The sequence below is a fragment of the Aotus nancymaae genome, unplaced genomic scaffold (assembly GCF_030222135.1).
Source record: "Aotus nancymaae isolate 86718 unplaced genomic scaffold, 86718_ANA_hifiasm-v0.15.2.pri h1tg000106l, whole genome shotgun sequence".
NCBI classification, from domain to species: Eukaryota; Metazoa; Chordata; class Mammalia; order Primates; family Aotidae; genus Aotus; species Aotus nancymaae.
The window spans coordinates 2,011,312-2,031,907 of record NW_026988521.1 but is presented as its reverse complement, the minus strand read 5'-3'; the positions used below and the strand labels follow the sequence as shown (position 1 = coordinate 2,031,907).

General features: G+C 56.5%; 1 protein-coding gene across 1 annotated transcript; it reads left to right on the top strand.

The window, feature by feature from the left end:
* Positions 1-1,106: 1,106 nt before the first annotated feature.
* LOC105719875 (uncharacterized) lies at positions 1,107-2,242 on the top strand. The gene is given in 4 exon segments (XM_012456132.3): positions 1,107-1,554; positions 1,557-1,715; positions 1,718-1,817; positions 1,819-2,242. Coding segments are annotated over 4 exon segments (1,131 nt in total).
* The last annotated feature ends 18,354 nt before the right edge of the window (positions 2,243-20,596 follow it).

The following is a 20,596-nucleotide window of genomic DNA, read 5'->3' as shown; positions in this document are numbered from 1 at the left end:
AAAGGTAAATGGTTTTACTGCGATTTTTATCGAGAAGTAAATATTTCGATTTTTTATTTATTTAAGCTGTTCATTCTGGCAATGATTTGGCAACAGCGCGGGTGGTCCTCGAGCTCTATTTTTACTGTCTGGTATTTAAACTGAAACACACGTTTCTAAGCAATATGAGGCCACCTTCAGTCGCAAGCTGGGTGCCAGGCCTGGGGCCCCCCCAGTTTCCCCGCCCCAGGAAACACTGCTGACCTTTGCAAAGGCTGCCGAGCTTTCGTGCACTTTTTACATAAGAAAAAGGTGAAAAAAAGGAAAAAAAAACTTCTTTGCCACAAACTGAGCCGCAGAACCCCCCTTCTTTCCCCACCCACCTCCTCTGCCCTCTCCCTTCTCTATGCCTGCCTCGGGCTCTGCACCAAAGCCATAGGTTTGGGGAGCAGGAGCTGATGTGCCCCAGAGAGGCACGGCCAGCCCTCCACCAGCTCCAGGCACCAAATCTTGGTGGCAGGGAGGGCACCTGGCTGCCCGTTGCCCAGAGCTGCCCCAGAGCTGCCGGGAATGGACGGGCATTGGGCCTCGTGGTACCAGCGTGTTCAGAGGGGCTGAGGAATAGAACAGTGTGTGTAGGGGCTTGGGGCCAGGGCTTCTGGAGCGTCAGATGAGGTGGAGCCCGGGGAGGATGTGGGTGTTCATGCCCCCACTCCTGCCAGAGCCCTGGTCCAGCCACAGGGTGGCCCAGAAAGGCCATTCCCAGAGGGCTGCTGCCCTTCCCTCTCCCTTGCCCACGCCCCAGAGCTGCCTGCTGGGCAGGGCAGCACCACGGCAGTAGAGGAGCTTGGCCTTGGGATCAGGCAGGAGGGTCCCGGCTAGCCTGTGCTGGGTCCACTGGGCAGGGAGCCCTGGACCCCTAGGTATGAGGAGGGGTTAGGCTGAGGGTCCTGTTCCAGGCCCGTCCCCACCTAGCAAGGCCCCAGGCAGGACTTGGAATTCAGGTGTGCACCTGCAGGCTGGGGGCTCCGTGAGCAGGTGCAGCCTGGCATGGGGCGAGTCGGTGCCGGCCCAGTCCCCATACTTCCAGCAGGCCTGATAAAGCCCCTGATGCGAGCAGGCGCAGGATGTGCCCCCTTGTCTGCCCTGAGCCCCATGGGGGCCTCTCAGGAGAGAAACTCCCTTGCACCCTTCCCCAGGGCACTCTTCGGGTATCTTCTAGGTGGCATGCCAGCCCCCAAACACAGGTGGCTTTTGGGCTCAGGTGGGTCAGCCGGCTGCCCCTGCCACATACCCTCTCAGGCCATTGGGACCCCTGCCCTTCAGATATCCTAGGGTCTAGCAGTGGGGCCAGTCACCATGGGAAGAGGCTAGGGGCTCTCTGGGCAGGAGGGGTGGTCCAGGAAGGACCCAGTCAGGAGTCCTGGAGCAGGGCCAGGGAGGTGCCCACCCCACCCTGACCAACCACCCTCTCTGCTGTTTCTTCTGTTTGTTCTTCTTTTCACCCACAGCCCTGTGTTCCTGTCATCCCTCCTTTCAGCAAAAGTCCTGTTCCCTCTGTCCCCACCCACTCCTGTTCCCTAAGAAAATAAGCTATCGTTGTATTTGCAATCTATGGATTAGAGGTTTAAGTATTTATTATTATTGGTTAATTATTATTATTAATTATGTAAATTTGCCTCCCGTCTGTCTGTTGCGTTGGGTTTCTGAGGTGACCCCGGGTGTGGAGGGTGCACTGGCTCCCGATTCTTGACCCCCAACCCTATGCTGTCTGGGAGACAGTAGTCTGGGGCCACTGGTTGGGCCCCTCCCCCCTCTCCTCATCCCTTCTCCAGGGCATGGGGGATCTGTCTGTCTCAGTCCGTCTCTGCTCCCGCTCTTGAGGCACTGGTCACCCCAAAGTGAGCAGCCAGGGTGGGGAAGAAGGTCCTGTCTCAGCCACTGCCGCCTCCAGTGTTTCAGGAGGCGGGCCAGGGCCCCATCCTGGTGGCTTTCTCCCACCTGGGCCCGGAGTCCTCCCCAAGCCCCTCCCGCCCCTCCCACCCGGCCACTGCCCGGCATTGGGAATGCCTCACAATGGACCCGGCCCCTCCAGTCATTTGCTGGGAAGTCCAGCGGAGGAGTGGGTGCAGGTGCCCCGCCGAGCCTCCAGTCTCTGTGGACTGGGCTGCCGGCCCTCCAGCCCCCCTTGGAGCCCCTCCCTCCGCGGCTGCACCTACCGCTCCTGGCCCCTCCCTTTGTATTTGGAGACAATGTGTTGTAATAAAGCTTAAAGTGGATGTTTTCCCCACGACTCGCTGCCTCTTCCTTCAGACTGGTGGTGGGCCGGGTAGGGGCAGAGGCCGCCTGGAAACTTGCCCCAGGCTCACACTGTGACCCTGCTCTGAGAATAGGCCCTGGGACCAGGCATGGGCACAGGTCCTCAGCTGCGCTTTTAGGGTGAAAACACGCTGTTTTGGCTGTTAGGTGCTAGTACAAGCTTAAATAACTTAAACCGATATAAAATAAAATCTCAGTGTTACCCATCAACTCCCCTCACTCCTGCAATCCCAGTGTGAAGAGTCGGACGCTTCCCTCCCCATCCCGAGTGTGCTTGCGTGCGTGTGTGTGGGTGCATGTACGGACCAGCAGAAATGGGTTTAGCTGTATATAGTATCTACACCAGCTTTTCTTTTTCTTTCTTTTTTTTTTGAGTCAGAGTCTTGCTGTGTCACACCGGCTGGAGTGCAGTGACACAATCTCGGCTCACTGCAACCTCCGAGTCCCGGGTTCAAGCGATTCCCCTGCCTCAGCCTCCCAAGTAGCTGGATTACAGGCACGTGCCACCACACCTGGCTAATTTTTGTGTTTTTAGTAGAGATGGGGTTTCACCATGTTGGCCAGGTTGGTCTCAAAGTCCTGACCTCAAGTCATCTGCCTGCTTCGGCTCCCAAAGTGCTGGGATTACAGGTGTGAGTCGCCACACCCGGCCTCCAACCAACTTTTCAAATCTTAGATAATGTGCACATCGTACAAGCATCAAAGGCACACCCGGGTACATGGTAGGAACTACTGGTTTGTCTTCCCCAGCCTTGTCCCCAGCCTCCAGGTTCCTCTCCCTGGAGGCAGCCCCAACCCGGCCTGCAGCACCCACCCCCCTGCCCCAGGGCAGACCTGGCCGCTACCAGTCCCACAGGCTGCAAAGATTCACAGTGTGTGTGCAGCCTGGGCTGAGGCTTACTCACACCTCGGTGGAAGATACCAGATCAGTGCTCACCGCACAGCCCTCTGGCTCACACAGCTTCTTCCAGGTTTATCGTGCCCATCCCAAGGACCTCTCCCAACCAATGACACTGTCCAGATCATGTATGTGTGAGCGCTCATGAGATGGGAGGAAGAGGAGGCAAGAGAGGAGAAGAGGAGGGGCCAGACCCTCCTTGGCGGCTGCAGGAGGAGGCAGGGTCCTTTAATCCTGCATCCTTAAGAGTCTTCAAATAGGAGGAAAGCTAGAAACAGTCTGATGCTCCCGAAAGGCTATTTTTGGCTGAAGAACATCTATTTATAACTCTGGCAGCCCCCAGCAGTCAATAAAACCGAGGTCTGGAAAGAGCTGACGGCTGACTCAAGCAGCACCGAGGTGCCCCCCTACCCCTCGTGCACGGAGGCACCTGCACCTGCAGGAAGTGGGTGACAGGGCCTCTACCAGGATGACCATCTGGGGCACACAGGTCTCAGGACCCTGGGGGCAGTGTAAGACTCCAAATGGAGAGGGGGGGTCTCATTTACCAATTCAACTAGGCTCCAAGTCCAAGAGCTGCCCAAAGTAGGTGGTGAAGACAGAGTTGAACACTGGTGAGCTGGCCTCCAACTGCTACACAGGGTCCCCCAAAGGCTTGATGTCCTTCCTACACCTGTGTCTCCCCCAAGGCCAAGAGCTTTAGGTGCTAGATGGGTCTTGGATGGGTGGGTAGATGGGGGAGGAGGGAGGGAGAGATGGATGGATGGATAGGTGAATTTATGGATGGGCAGATGGATGAATGGTGGCTGGCTGGCTGGCTGGATGGATGGATGGATGGGTAGGCAGATGGATGAATAGGTTGAGGGATGAGTGGAGTGGATGGGTGGGTGGGTGGATGCATGGGCGGATGGATGGATGAATGGGTGGAAGGATGAATGGGTGGAGGGATGAGTGGAGTGGATGGGTGGGTGGGTGGATGGATGAGTGGATGGATGGATGAATGGGTGGAAGGATGGGTGGAGTGGATGGGTGGGTGGGTGGATGGATGGATGGATGGATGTGTGGATAAGTGGGTGGATGCATGGGTGTATGGATAGATGGATGAATGGGTAGAGGGATGAGTGGGGTGGGTGGGTAGGCAGCTGGAAGTGTGGATGGATGGATGGATGGATGGATAACTGGATGTATGCATGGGTAGATGGGTAGATGGATGAATGGCAGAGGGATGAGTGGCAGGGATGATGGATGGATGGGATGGATGGATGGGCAGATGGATGAATGGACAGAAGGATGAGTAGGGTGGATGGATGGATAAATGGATACATAAATGAGTATCATAAATAGACGTGGATGGGTGTATAGGGAGTAGAAGGGAAGGAAGTATGGGTGGATGGGTAGATAAGTGATTGGGTGGATAGGAGGTGGATGGGTGGATGGGTAGATAAGTGATTGGGTGGATAGGAGGTGGGTGGGTGGATGGGTAGATAAGTGATTGGGTGGATAGGAGGTGGGTGGGTGGATGGGTAGATAAGTGATTGGGTGGATAGGAGGTGGGTGGGTGGATGGGTAGATAAGTGATTGGGTGGATAGGAGGTGGGTGGGTGGATGGGTAGATAAGTGATTGGGTGGACAGGAGGTGGATGGGTGGGTAGATAAGTGGGTGGATAGGAAGTGGATGGGTGGATGGGTAGATAAGTGGGTGGACAGGAGGTAGATGGGTGGGTAGATAAGCGGGTGGATAGGAAGTGGATGGGTGGATGGGTAGATAGGTGATTGAGTGGATAGGAGGTGAATGGATGGGTAAATAAGAGGGAGGGAGCGAAGGTGGGTGGGTAATAATGTTATATTGCATTAGGTGCACTTCTGTTAGTCTTATATTGAAGCTGTGTGCTTACCTCCGTTCTCCATTGGACTACAAACAGTCACCTGGTCTTTGCATATAGAAGGCACCCAGTGAATGTCCAATGAATAAGCCACATACTAACTGTCTTGGAGTGGGACATCACAGGAGAGACCCAGTTAAACCCTCTCCAAGGCCTAGGGAGAGGAACGGGCTTGGTCAATGTCCCTCAGAGGGTCAAGGGCAAAGTTGGGGCTGGGCTTGGTTCCTGGTCTCCCAGGCACCATTCCTCGGCCTGCCAAGCAGTGCCTGGAAGTGACCCGGAGGCTGGTCTCAGTGGCGCCCCTGCCAGCTCCCACTGTACTCCTGTGGATGGACTTACCACGGCCCTTCCAGGGCTCAGAATGGAAGAGATTCCGAGCAGGAGAAAGGGCAGAGAGCCAGTTCTCAGGAAGACTTCCAGGAGGAGACAGTGTTTTGGCCTCTGAAGGCCAGGTTGTGTTTGGAGGGGCTGGGGGCATGTGGGCAAAGGTCCATAGCATGGGAGGAAGAGTGGAGGGAGGAGCACCCTACTGGGGGCCAGGCGGAAGCTGACGGCCTCTGGCCAGGCCAAGGCCCTACGGGAAGAGGGTGCAGCTGGATGAGACTCTGATGGTGGGCCGGCTGGGGGAGTGTCTAAGAAGAGTGTTTCCTTGGGGACAAGATGAGGGGAGACCATGGAGTCTTTCAGGAGCCTACAAAATGGACATGAACAGAGGTTGCCCCGACCTCCCAGGAAGGGTACAGGGCACAGGGCAGGCCCTGGACAGACGGGCGGGAGAGCAGAGGCTGATTCTCAGCAGAGCTTCACAACGAATGCCCCGTGTGATTCCTCGCCCAACCTGACCCTGCAGCCAGTGGCAGGGATGGGGCTTGGAGACTTTGCTGGCCTCGGGGAGGACGAACTGTGGCCAGTGTGGAAGCCAGATCCAAACCCGGGCGCCCTGGTGCCTGGCTCTGCTCGGTCACCTCTGGCCCACCTACCTAGCCGGTGCTCACAGGCTGGGGGCCCAGAAGAGGATCGGAAAACCACAGGCACTGGGAGCCAAGGGGCAGTGGCGCTTTGAGGATGAAGGGCACAGGACCTTCCTGGACACCCCTGAGCCCCCAGCTGTGCCAGGTGGTGACTTTAGCCCCGGTTCTCACTGTGGGACCTCCATCTCTTGGAGGGCATTAGGGCTGGCCAGGCGCGGCCCAGGAAACTCCAGGAGGGGCAGGATTGAGAGTGGGAAAACTCAATGATCCCTCCAGGCAGCTGGGGTTCGGGGGTGCAATTCCCTCCAGAGAAAGCACACCCTTCTGGCCCAGGGGTGAGGCAGCCCACGGTCCCAGGGCCCACTCCTGTCCCTGGGAATGGGTCTAGACAGGAGCCTTTATGGAAGGAGCTGGGCCCCTGAAGGTGTGATGATGGCTTTGTGAAGTGAGTGGCCCCTGACTGTGAGGACCAGAGCTCAGAGGGGACCCTGGTAGGGCAAAGGGAACATGCTTGTGCCCGCCACCTTCAAGCAGGGTGATGCCAGGGCAGGCCTTCGCCAAACACCAGGCAGGTGCCTGGGTGGGCACCCTTCAGTCCTTCCAAACCGAGCAGGGAGACTGTCTTGCTTCAGAGCCCTTCAATGTCCCCCTCCAGAGGGCTCTGGGTAGGGGGTGGTCTCAGGGAGGGGAGGGGTATTGGAGCTGAAGTGGAGTTGAGTGTGATGCTGAGGAGAGGGTGGCCTCAGTTGGCGGGGCAGGGGGAGGGGGCGCGGGTGCGTAAGAGGAGGGGAACTCAGTGAAGGGCCTTCATTCGGGAAGGTGCGGCGGAGGGGGGTACTAGGCCCAAGGGCATTTCTGCTAGTCTTTGCAGACACCACCTGTGAAACCAAGGAACAGTGGCCTGTCCCCACGCAGCTCCCAAGAGGAAGCTCTGGGAAGGAAAGGGGAAGACACCGCTTACTCCTTCCCCTCCACCAAGTCCAGTGCCCTCCACCAAGTCCAGTGCCCTCCCACTCCTCTCCAGCACTTGCACCCTCGCCCTCGGGGCTGAGCGCACCTGCAGAACGCCCTCCCGTCCCCTACACACCTGGGGCCTCCAACTAGGACCTCGAAGGGCAGATGAATGCCCGGGAAGGGTAGGGGGATGTGGGGGCACCGTTGGCATCGCCGGCCGAAGCCGGACCCGGACCCGGACTGACGCAACTGCCAGATGGACACAGCTATAAATAGCCAAGGAGAGCTGGAAATAGAAGCCCGGGAAGGGCGGGAGGTGGGTCGGGGGAGGAGTTTGGTCTTGGGCACCTGATGCCTTTGGAGGAAAACAAAACTCATCCTAGGGCTCCCCTCCCCCATGCCACCCCAGCCCAGAGGGGCCTTTGCACCCGGAAACGTTTGCGGAAGCAGGGTGAAGTCAAGAACCTGTCCGACAGTGGGTGGGGCCTCCCTGCCGCGAGGGTAGGGACGGGTGGAGCCTGCGTTGGCCAAAGCCCACAGTCTTCTGCTGGGGATTGTCTGTGGGGCAGTGGCCCCTCCTGATGTCCACCCCACCCCCCAGCAGAAAGAGATTCCGGTGCCTCTGCACCCTCCTCACCCCACTCCCCGCGTCAAGTCCCTGGCCCAGGAGACCCCTCCGACACCCCTGGTGCACAGGCCTCATTGGCAAGATCAGTGGGCACTAGGCCTCCCAGCACCTGGCCGGAGGGGCGTACTGGGGGCGGGAGCAGGGTATTGGGGGGAGTTTTTCTATCTTTCTCGCCCAACCCGACCGTCCAGCCAGCGGCGGCGGGAATGGGGCTCAGAGACTTTGCCGGCCGAGGGGAGAAGACTGTGGCCAGTGTGGAAGCCAGATCCAAACCCGGACGGCCCCGGTGCCTGGCTCTGCTCGGTCACCTCTGGTCCACCTGCCTAGCCGGTGCTCACAGGCTGGGGGCCCAGAAAAGGATCGGAAAACCACAGAACTGGGAGCCAAGGGGCAGCGGCGCTTTGAGGATGAAGGGCGCAGGCCCTTCCCGGACACCCTGTGTCCCCAGGCGTGCCAGTGGTGACTGCAGCCCGGGTTCCCACTGTGGGACCTCCGCCTGTCGAGGGCGCTGGGGCTGGCCAGGCGCGGCCGATGGGGCCCTTCGCCCGTTGGGACTCTAACAGGGAACTCCAGAGGGGGCGGGATTGAGGGTAGTAGGGCGGGATTGGGGTGGGCGAGGGCACGTTTGAGTACCCCTCCACCTCCGGGCAGCTGGCTGGCGGCCCCGCCTTCCCTGAGCCCAAGGACCCCGCGGCGGGGAGGACAGCCGCTGCCTGCCGGCGGTGGGTGGGCGCGGGCCCATTCGCGCGGGCGGGGTCCGCCTGGACGGGCGGTGAGGTCAGCCCCCACGTCCGGGACCCGGAGCATCGCCAGGGGGCGCGGGCGTCTGGGCACCCCCCGCGGGAAGCTCCCAGTCCCCATTTCCCCCAGGGTTCCCCCCTGCCCCGCCGCCAGGAGCCCAGAACCCGCCCAACCTGCGCGCGCCGCGGGGCCCGGGGCTCCGAGGCCCAGGAGGCAGGGGCGGGGGTGCGCCCGCTGCTCGCGGTGACCTCACTCCCGGCGGGGCCGCGCCCACTGGGACCGCCCGCCGCGCCCTTCATCCTCAAAGCACCGCCGCTCCTTGGCTCCCGCGTCCGGCGCGCCCCTCGCGGGTCCGGGGCCCCAGGCGCCGCTGGCGTGGAGGGCGGGCGCGGTGAGCACCTGCTCGGCTCCGGGTCCGGGTCCAGGTGGGCGGACACCTGTCCCGCGGGGGCGGGGCCAGCGCCCCTCCCCGGAGCCTGCCTGCCCCGGCCGGGGGCCGCGCTGTGAGCTCTTCTCCCGCCTCGGGCTCGCCGGCCACCCCCATTCCGCGCTCCCCGAATCCGAGGCGGAGCGCAGCCCGGCAGCGCCATCTGCTGCCCGCGCCCGCCGAGGCCTGGGCCGGTTCTCTGGCTGGGGGCCCTGCACGCACGCCCACCCGTTGGGGACCCACCGGCTGGGAGGAAGGCACAGCCCTGTCTCCACCCCGCAGCCCCGCCCTCCCTCCTCCGAAGGCCCTCCCCTTGGCCCGGCGGCAGCCTCAGCTGTGCCCACAGCCTGCAGCTGCTCTGGGCCTGCCCGTCCCGCAGTAAGGTCGCCCACACCGCGGCCCCAGGGACGCACGCAGTCAATGGCCAGCGGTGTCTCCAGCCAGGCTTCCTTCCTGTCCTCCAGACCTGGCAATGCCAAGCTGCAGCGGACACCTGCGTCTGGCTGGGTCCCCATCTCAACGCTTCCAGCACCCACCCCGCCCAGCCCCTCCTTCTCAGGTAAACAGTACACCCAGCTGTTGTTCTTGGCCCTCCCCCAGCACGCCCTCACCTGGATGGTGCCGCCAAACCCCGCAGGCCCCTTGGTCCGCCCCAGCCCTACCTAGCTGTCTACAGAACGCATTCCTGGAAGGGCCCCTCCCTGGTGGGCCTGTGTGCTCTGCACTCCTCCCCCAGCCCAGGTGCAGGGCGGCACTCGGAATCCCCCGCTCCTGCAGAGGAGACATTCACCTCGGCCCTCGACTGCCCAGCAGGGCCTGGCATTGAGGGTCCTGCCCTGGGATACTGTGTGTGGCCTGGGCCTGCTGGACACAAGCACTGAGAACCAGGCGGCTTCAACAGCAGAAAGGTCTCTACGGCCGGGCGCAGTGGCTCATGCCTGTAATCCCAGCACTTTGGGAGGCCAAGGTGGGCGGATCACTTGCAGTCAGGAGTTCGAGACCAGCCTGGCTAACACGGTGAAACCCCGTCTCTAATAAAACTACAAAAATTAGCCAGGTGTGGTGGCGGGCGCCTGTAATCCCAACTACTCAGGAGGCTGAGGCAGGAGAATTGCTTGAACCCGGGAGGTGAGGGTTGTAGTGATCTGAGATTGCACCACTGCCCTCCAGCCTGGGAGACAGAGCAAAACTCTATCTCAAAAAAAAAAAAAAAAAAAAAAAAAACGGAAAGAAAGAACGAGAAAATAAACGTCTCTCCAAGGTCTGGAGGTGTGGGTAAGTGGGCTCTGTGGAGGCCGGGAGGGAGCACCTGCTCAGCCCCTGCCGGCTTCTGACAAGGCCATCCACACACCCCACTCTAGTGTCGCCTCATCTTAACCAGTTTTATCTGCAGTGACTCTAGTTCCAAATAATGAGGTCACATTCTGAGGTAGTAGGGGTCAGGGCCCCACCCATAACTGATATTGGGGGAGAAGGAGGTGCGCACCCTTTGGGGCCTCCCATGGGAGCCCTTCAGACTGCCTTCCCCACACTGCTGGCAACCAGTCCTGCAGAGCCGGCCTCCCCTCCCAGGAGGCCAGGGCCCACATGGGTTTGATGAGCAAAAGCTGCCAGGCTGTCAGGGACCATTTGGTCCAGGGATGCCCACCCTCTGGCCCTTCAGCATCACCTGGGGGGATCTTTAAATGCCGGTCCCCGGCTCCTGCCCTGACCTACACCGCCAGCCTCTGTGGGGGCAGGGCTCAGGAATCTGTATTTGCAAAGCTTCCAGGGGCCTCTGCCGCATCTGTTGGTGAGACATTTGGGGACCTGTAATCTAGGGCCCTCACCCAGTGGGTGGAGTGGACAACAGTGAGCCCCAGCTGGCTGCATGCAGAAGCAGGAGGAGGGCTGAGCCTCCTGGCCTCCATCTGTAGTTTCCGTGTGGGTGTGTGCTCCTTCACTGCTCCCTACCCCTCCACGCCTCCAGGCCACGCTTTGGCCATCTGCACAGCCCACCCTGCCTCCCAGAGCACAGGCTGCCACTGGGACAGCTTTCCTCACACCCCAATCCTGCTCCAGGCTCTGTGTGGTTTGTGGGGGCAGCAGCAGCTCCCACCTGGCCCTGCAAAGCAGAGCTGTCCTGCCAGTACTCCACCTGTGTCATGGGCCTCAGCGTCCCCATCCGGGAGAGGGAGCTGGAGCAGGCCCGGTGCCTCCTCGTTCCGCCCGGGAGGCGGGGAGCCTGTGTTCAGGCTGGCTCTTCCATGGCTTCCGTGCTGCGCCGCACCCCCGGGCCCTCTGGGGCTTCAGGGTCTTGTCTGCAGAACAGGAGTTGGGAGGGGTGGAATGTCGGTGATTTAATTTCCTGTTCCGCTTTTTGTGGATTTTTTCCGTTAGCTGACATGCATGGGGGTCTTCTGGTGCTGGGGATGGTCCCCAGGAGTCGCCGTGCATGGGAAACAAGCCTCACTGTGAGATCAGTGGTTTCTGTGACAGGTGCGTACAAGAGGTGCCACCACTTAGGAAGAGGGTGGCAGGAAGGCTGCCTGGAGGAAGGGGCCTATGAGAGAGGCCTTGAGTGATGAGCAGGAGTTCTTGGAGAGGAGCTTCTCTTTCCCGACAGGAGCAGCACATTTGAAGCCCCGCAGTTCAGAAGAGCCCACGACAGCAGCCGCAGTAGCCCCAGTGGACCACGCACCCACCCTGGGGCCGGCACTCTGCGTGCACGCAGGATGGAGTAGTCCCTAGAGCTGGGGGAGGGGCAGGGTACCGTCAGCTCCCAAGGATCTCAGACTCTGTCCCCAGGGCGAACAGAGCAAACCTGCAGGTCCATGCCTGCAAGGGCGGTTTGTTAGGGGCTAGCACCACCAGCCAGGAGGGGTGGTGGATCCCCGCTGGGTGGGTGGCAGGAAGGGTGGTCACTGGGGACAAAAAGGGCAAATTCCCAACTCCCCAGATCAGTGACCTCTTTGCTTTGAGGGATGGCCTGCAGATGACTCTGGGGCTCAGGGCCTCAAGGAGCAACCACGGCAGCTTGGACGCTGCCAGCTCTGAGTGCTCTCTGCCCCGCCTGCACTTGCGGTTGGCAGGTGGCCTGTGCCCCCGCCTCAGGCCTCATCCGCATTTGCAGATGACCAGCACCTTGCAATAATGATTCCCAGGGGAGATGAGCGTGAGCAGCAGTGGTGGCCGGCAGTCAGCAGTTCCTACTGGGGGTTGGGACCTTGAGTCCTGGGTTCACCTGGGGACTCCCTCTCTCTTGCCACCACCTTCCTAAGTTGCCAGATCCAGGGTCTCCCCTGGGTCCCCTCCCCCTCCCCCAGCCTGCTACCCCTGGCCACTGTGCCGGGCAGCAACTACTGGAAAGGCTCTGCTAGGACCGGCACCTCCTTCCCCAGTCACCCCCGCCCCCCCTGGGAATGGAAAACAGGAGCTCCTTCCCATCACTCTCCTGCTCCACAATGGGAGGGACCCCCAGGAGAGGGGGGCAGGAAGACCCCTTGGGGACTTGGGCTACAAGAAGGTGCCCTCTGCAGGCCCATGAGGCCCCACCCCGCTTAGGGTGCAGCTCCCCAGTCTGAACTCTGGTCTGGAATGGGGATCCCAAGACCAGCGCAGACGCTAGGACGAGGGAGAGGCACTTTGGGCACCACCGCGGCTCTGGAGTGGGCGCCTCTGTGAATTTTGCCCCCTCCTTGAGACTCATTAACAGCTCCATTCAAAATCCAAGTTCACCCAAGCACCAGCCTGTGCCAGGCCCGGGGAGCTGTCCTGTGTGCTGGAATGGCCTGGAGCCTATTTCCCGCAGTCCGTGCTAGGGACTCACAGGCAGCCAGGAGCAGGAGCGCGTTGGCAATGCTGCACACTTGGCCACGTGTTCACCTTCTTCTGAAGAACGAGCAGACCAGGGACGCTTAACCTGGGTCCTGGGCAGGGACGGCCAGCAGGAGACCGGCCAGCCCTGGGCCCCACCCTCCGTGCTCATCCACTCACCTCCTGCCCTCCAGCGCCCAACAGACATCGGTGTGTGAGGGCCTAGGGCAGGAGGCACTTTGCTTCCTGAAATCAGTTCCTGCCGTGCCAGGCTCCAGAGCGGATAGCCAGCAGTGCCGACCATGCAACAGAAACCGTCCCCTTCTGTGTTCAAGAAAACCCACCATGACCTTTGAGGCCCATCCCAGTAGCTGAAGGCCCCCTTCTCCACTCTGCTGTAGGAAGGCCAACGAAGGAGAAGTTAAGTCCAAATGAGGCTGAGGTTAGCAACACTTTTGAAAACGGCCTCTGAAGATTCACGTGGGTGGAATCCACCAAGCTGGGGACAGGTTAGAAACACGGCAAGCTCTGCCTTAGGAATGACCTCCTCCTGAGAGAGGCCGGAGCGCCCATCTGGGAAGCCAGCGTTTAGTCAACACCAAGTAACGTGAGCTTAACAACTCAGGGAGGATTTGGGGAGCCCCATCTCAGCCTCAGGTAAAGCACACCCTGTGCGCTTTCAATCACGTGGCTGGTAACTACACCTGTTACAAGTTGAATTGTGTGCCTCAAAAATATATGCTCAGAGCTGGGGCACGGTGGCTCACACTCATAATCCCAGGGCTATGAGAGGCCAATGCGGGGAGGGTTGTTTGCACCAGGAGGTTGAGGCTGCAGTGAGTTTTTTTTTTTTTTTTTTTTGAGACGGAGTTTCACTCTTGTTACCAGGCTGGAGTGTAATGGCGCGATCTTGGCTCACTGCAACCTCTGCCTCCTGGGTTCAGGCAATTCTTCCTGCCTCAGCCTCCTGAGTAGCTGGGATTACAGGCACGCGCCACCATGCCCAACTAATTTTTTGTATTTTTAGTAGAGACGGGGTTTTACCATGTTGACCAGGATGGTCTCGATCTCTTGACCTCATGATCCACCTGCCTCGGCCTCCCAAAGTGCTGGGATTACAGGCGTGAGCCACCGCGCCCGGCCCGGGCTGCAGTGAGTTTTGATGGTGCTGTTGCACTCCAGCCTAGGTGGCAGAGCCAGACTGTCTCAAAAAAAAAATATATATATATATACACACACACACACATATACACACAAACATATATACACACACATACACACACACATATATACATATACACATATATACACACACAGATATATACACACACATACATACACACATACACACACATATACACATATATACACACATATATACACACATATATACACACACATACACACACATATATACACATACACACACACATATATACACATACACATATATACACACACATATATACACACATACACATATACACACACATATATACACACATACACACACATATACACACACATACACACACATATATACACATACACATATATACACACACATATATACACACACATACACACATATATACACATACACATACACACACATATATACACATACACATATATACACACACATATACACATATACACACACATATATACACACATACACACACATATACACACACATATATACACACACACATACACACAAAGATATACACACATACACACACATATACACACATACACATATATACACACACATACATACACACATATACACACATATATACACATACACATATATATACACACACAGATATATATACACACATATATACACACATACATACACACATATACACATACACATATATACACACACATATATACACACATATATACACACACATATATACACAAACATATATACACACACATACACACACACATATACACATACACATATATACACACACAGATATGTACACACATATATACACACATACATACACACACATATATACACATACACATATACACACACATACACACATACACACACATATATACACATACATATATACACACATATACACACACATATACACACATATATACACACATACACACACACATACACACATATATACACACACATACACACACATATATACACACACATACACACACATATATACACACACATACACACATATATACACATATATACACACATACACACATATATACACACACACGTGTGTGTGTATACAATAACAAATATGTATTTTATTTATTTTTTATTTTTTTTGTTTTTGTAGACTGAGTCTTACTCTGTCGCCCAGGCTGGAGTGCAACGGCATGATCTCGGCTCACCACAAGTCGCGGCTGCCCTCAGCCTCACTTGGGACTGTCCCAAGAGCAAGAACCAGCTCAGAGGTGAGAGGGAGCCATTGTTCTCCAGCCTCTGCAGCGTAGGAGAATGTGTGTGTCACGAGGCCCACCCCGTGCCAAGGCCTCTGGGCAGCACAGCCTGAGGGGACAGAGAGGGGATGCTGAGCACCGGCTGTGTCCCCTGCTGGCCCCAGAAGGCAATGAGTGGGCCCAAGAGAAGGACAGACAGGGTCACAGCAGAGTCCATGAATGACCCTGCAGGGCTTAGCCTGTGTCTGGAGTCAGCAGGTGACTGGGGAAATCAGCTCTTTCCCCTGAAACATGCCACGAGGTCATCCTTATCCTGGAAGCCTCGGCTTTCCACCCCACAATGGAGGACAACTGTCCTGAGGATCTCCGCACAGGTCCTGCCTTCAAAGGGCCCCCAGTCTAGATGGAAGCGTGATTGGGAAAATTGAGCCCCTCACTTCTCTGGCCAGGAACTCCCAGGGGGCACAGCAGCCCCCGGGGCTGCCCTGGAGCCAGGCAGAGGGGAGGCACCTGATTAGAAAGGGCAGGTGCTGTCACAAGGTATGACAAGGATCACAGGCACATCCCACCACGCCCAGAATATTTGCATTTTTAGTAGAGACGGAGTTTCACCACATTGGCCAGGCTGGTTTCAAACTCCTGACCTCAGGTGACCTGCCCGCCTCAGCATGAGGTACCGTGCCTGGCCATTTTTTAAGACAGAGTCTTGCTCTGTCGCCCAGGCTGGAGTGCAGTGGTGTGATTGTGGCTCACTGCAACCTCCACCTCCCAGATTCAAGCAATTCTCCTGCCTCAGCGTCCCAAGTAGCTGGAACTACAGGCGCACGCCACCACGTCAGGTTAATTTTTTGTATTTTTAGTAGAGACAAGGTTTCACCGTGTTGGCCAGGATGGTCTTGATTTCCTGACCTTGTGATCCGCCTGCCTCTGCCTCCCAAAGTGCTGGGATTACAGGCGTGAGCCACCGCGCTTGGCAAATTCCCCCTTTTTATAAGGTCACCAGTCATCTAGGATTGGAGTACTCCCACTCCACTAGGACCTCATGTTAACAAATGACATCTGTAGGCTGGGTGCAGTGGCCAAGGCGGGCAGATTACCTGAGGTCAGGAGTTCGAGACCAGCCTGGCCAACACGGTGAAACCTCATCTCTACTAAAAATACAAAAAATCAGCTGGGCGTGATGGTGGGCACCTGCAGTCCCAGCTACTCAGGAGGCTGAGGCAGAAGAATCACTTGAACATGAGAGGTGGAGATTATACTGAGCCGCCATTGCACTCCAGCCCGGGCAACAAGAGTGAAACCCTGTGTCAAACAAACAACAAAAAATCCAAACAACAACAAAAGCTCCCGCTTCGGACCTTACTGGTACGGGGGGTTAGAACTTCGTCTCATCTTTCTGGGGACACATCAGCCCGTGGCACTGAGCATGCCGTGACCCTCTCCCCAGCTCTGTTTCCCCCAGGGTCCCGGTCACTTTGGAATGTGCCGCCTGCTGTATTAGGTTTCTCGCAGACTGTCTGCAGCTCCCCGCGGGGAGGCTTTAGTCTGTGGTGTCTGCTCCTGTTCTCCAGGCGCCTCACAAGTGCCTTGTCCTTGTACGTAGTTGCCACTCACTACTTATTCGTCAGATGAATGGGTGAATGGAAGGAGGAAAGGGCTGAGTGAAAAGCCTACGGGTCTCCTTTCCTGCCAAAACCGTGAACCAAAAGCAAACCTTCATCGCCGGAGATGCCCGGAAATGGGTCCTACCCTCCCAGTCCCCAAAGATGCGGAGAAGGGGCCCCTCTAGGATTCCAGTCTCACTCCCACATCTTGTCTGTGCAGAAGATGGAAGGGTGTTGGTGACTGACAGTGGGTCGGAAGATGAAATGATTCCAGCTGCAGCTGTTTTTCCAGACGTGGCGTCCTCGTTGGAGCCGATCAACAGTTATGATTCAGTTATTGATCAGGTAGCCACGCCCATCTCAATCCCAATAAACAGAGAACACCAGAATCGGGGTGTGTTTATTTCATGAGATTGGCAGTATACCCCCCGCCAGGCCTCAGGGTCCCACAGACTCCAATTCGCTCTGAGTGTTTATTTCAAGAGATCCACAGCACACCCGCCACTCAGGCCTCAGCGTTCTACAAACTCTAATTCTCTCTGCCACAATTTTGTCCACAGACACTTTTTTTTTTTTTTTTTTTTGAGACAGAGTTTTACTCTTGTTACCCAGGCTGGAGTCCAATGGTGAAAACTTGGCTCACTGCAACCTCTGCCTCCCAGGTTCAAGCTATTCTCCTGCCTCAACCTCCTGAGTAGCTGGGTGCATGCCACCATGCCCGGCTAAATTTTTTTTGGTACTTTTAGTAGAGATAGGGTTTCACCATGTTGGCCAGGCTGGTCTCCAACTCCTGACCTCAAGTGATCCACCTGCCTCAGCCTCCCAAAATGCTGAGATTATAGGTGTGAGCCACTGCGCCTGGCCTAGTCCACACAGATTTTGATTGTCTCAGCCTGCCTCAGCATATCACATCATAAGAATGCTGCCATGTTCCCTAGAGCTGAGGACCTAGATACTCTAGACACTAAATAATACATGTGCTTGCCAAGAGATACATCCCATGAACATTCAGGGATTTGGTAACATTTTGGGGATCTATGGTCTGAGAATATGAAAATATTCTTTTCAAAGGAAAGGATGGGCTGTTGCACCTCCAGCACCATGACACACTGATGCATGTGTCAATTAGACAACTGTATTTTCCTTCAAGTAGCAGAGATTCAGAAGAACTATGATTTAATCAGTATTTTTTCAAATAACCTAAGCACCTTGGTAAGAAAATCAGGACCGTCATGGAGGGTTCTGAGTTTCAGCAGGAACCTAGGTTCTTTCTGTCTTTCTGCTCTGCCACCATCACTTCCTCATGCTCCAATGTGGCTGCAAGGGCTCCAGCCATCATTTTTTTCCATTCTGGTCAGGAAGCAGGAGACTGGGCCAGGGTTGGGGTAGACAGGAAGGACAAAAAGGATTTACTGGAAGCCACAGAACAAGCTCGTTTTACATCTCGTTGGCCATCTTGCCTACTTGGGAATCTGGGTAAAAGAGTTCTTCCTGTGGTCACATTGCTCAGTTGTTCAATGACTAAGTAACAAGAGGAGGAGGAAGGAGGAGGAAGAGGGGGAGAAGCCAAGAGAAGAAGAAGGAAATGGATGTTGACGAGAGGCAGGTGACCTGTCCTCTCTGGCCACTGCTTACTGAACGTGCTGTTCTTAACTAATTAGCAAGAGGCCCAAGAGTGCACAAAGCTTTAAATGTGCCCCAGATTGAGAACAAGGTTTAACTGGGGCTGCGGTACAAGCAGTTCTGACACTTATCACTTCCTTTTCCTTTTTTGTCTTTTTTTTTTGACATGGAGCCTCGCTCTGTCACCCAGGCTGGAGTGCAGTGACGCGATCTCGGCTCACTGGAGCCTCCGCTTCCTGGGTTCAAATGATTCTCCTGCTTCAGCCTCCTGAGTAGCCGGGAGTACAGGCGCCTGCCACCACGCTCAGCCAATGTTTATATTTGTAGTAGAGATGGGGTTTCACCATGTTGGCCAGGCTGGTCTCAAACTCCTGACCTCAGGGCATCCACCCGCCTCGGCCTCCCAAAGTGCTGGGATGACAGGCGTGAGCCACCGCGCCCAGCCACTTGTCACTTCTGACTCAACAGACCCAGTGGTGCCTCACGTGCTGCTGCGAGGAGAGGGCAGCAAGCTCTACTAGGAGGGTGAGCTGGGGGGCCCCAGGGCTTCGGAGCAGAGCCCTGTGCTCTTAGGAAATAAACATGGTTCTTTCAGATGCACATTCCAGCTTGCCACTGGGCTCCAGATCAGATGATACGTAAGACCACGGGATAGCACACAACACGTGATCTGGAAGGGGCACATGAAGCCACGCGTGGGGTGAGCTGGGCAGCACACCATCCCCGGGGGAGGAGGGCCGGGCCGAGGCAAGAGAGCTGCCCAAGCCGGGGGCCACGCATCCATCATGCCCATCCACTTCCCGATGGCTCCTCACCTCCTGCAAGTTTGCTAGTATCATTTCCATTCCACTAAAAAGGAAGCTGAGGCACAGGGACATTAAACAACCTGTCCAAGTCAGCGGCTGGGCGCGGTTGCTCACGCCTGTAATCCCAGCACTTTGGGAGGCCAAGGCGGGCAGATCACAAGGTCAGGAGATCGAGACCGTCCTGGCCAACATGGTGAAACCCTGTCTCTATTAAAATACAAAAAATTAGCCAGGCATGGTAGCACGCGCCTGTAGTCCCAGCTACTCAGGAGGCTGAGGCAGGGAAATTCGCTTGAACCTGGGAGACGGAGGTTGCAGTGAGCCAAGATTGTGCCGCTTGGTGACAGAGCAAGACTCCATCTCAAAAACAAACAAACAAAAAACCTGTCCAAGGCAGGCAGGTAGTCACCAGGATGGCGAGTGCTCCACGGGGCAGGAAGGAATGCGGGTGTAACCTAGGGGTTGCCTGAAGCACCCCCTAGGACCACCATGTTCAGGGGAGCAGTTGCTGGAAGAGGCCAGCACGCAGGAGCAGGCAGGGTCACTAAGGGCTGCTAGTCCTCAGGAATGATGGGTTGGGTCACTCTGCGAGGTAAAGAGACAGAGCCAGCCGAGTGAACGGTTCATTAAAGTGAGCATGGAGTAGGGAGAAGGGGGTCCTAGACCTTGGCCACACGAGTGAGGTAGCCTGTCCTCTCTGACCGGCGCTTACTGAATGTGCTGTTTTTGAGATGGAGTTTCACTCTTGTTGCCCAGGCTGGAGTGCAATGGCACGATGGCAGCTCGCTGCAACCTCCGCCTCCCGGATTCAACTGATTCTCCTGCTTCAGCCTCCCAAAGTGCTGGGATTACAGGTGTGAGCCACCGTGCCAGGCCGCTGTTCTTAACTAATTAACAAGAGACCCAAGAGTGCACAAAAGTTTTAAATGTGCCCCAGATTGAGAACAAGGTTTAGTCGGGGGTGCAGTACAAGCAGTTCTGACACTTGTCACTCTTTTTTTTTTTTTTGAGACAGAGGCTCAGTCTTGTTGCCTAGGCTAGCGTGGTGGCATGGTCTTGGCTCACTGCAGCCTCTGCCTCAACAGTCAGAGCCCAGCGTGAGTCTGTCTTTTCTTCCCTCCTGAGATGCCGTGTGTTAAGTGCGTTTCCCTCCTCTTTCCACTGTCTTTCCTCACTATTTTATCTCTAGTAGCTTTTGCTGGTCAACTTTGTGATGTTCACCCATGGGCTTTACAACCAGGAAAGCGACGCAGCAGGAGTGGACGCCTCCCAGTCTCCTGGTCGTTGCTGATAAGCTGCAGGCTGGTCCTGGAGGGAGTGGGGGTTCACCTCTATAAGGCTCAGTTGTGTTATGAGGGCAGTAAGGGGAGGTGTGGGCAGAATGGTGTTTGTGCAAAGCAGCAAAATAGTGGGCCATTTTGTTCTTCACCATGTAAGCATCTCAACTTCCCGAAGAAACCCCTCCTTAGCAGGCCGGGTGTGGCTGGCATTGGAGAAGCTGCCAGCCGAGGTGCAGGCAGAAGCCCTCG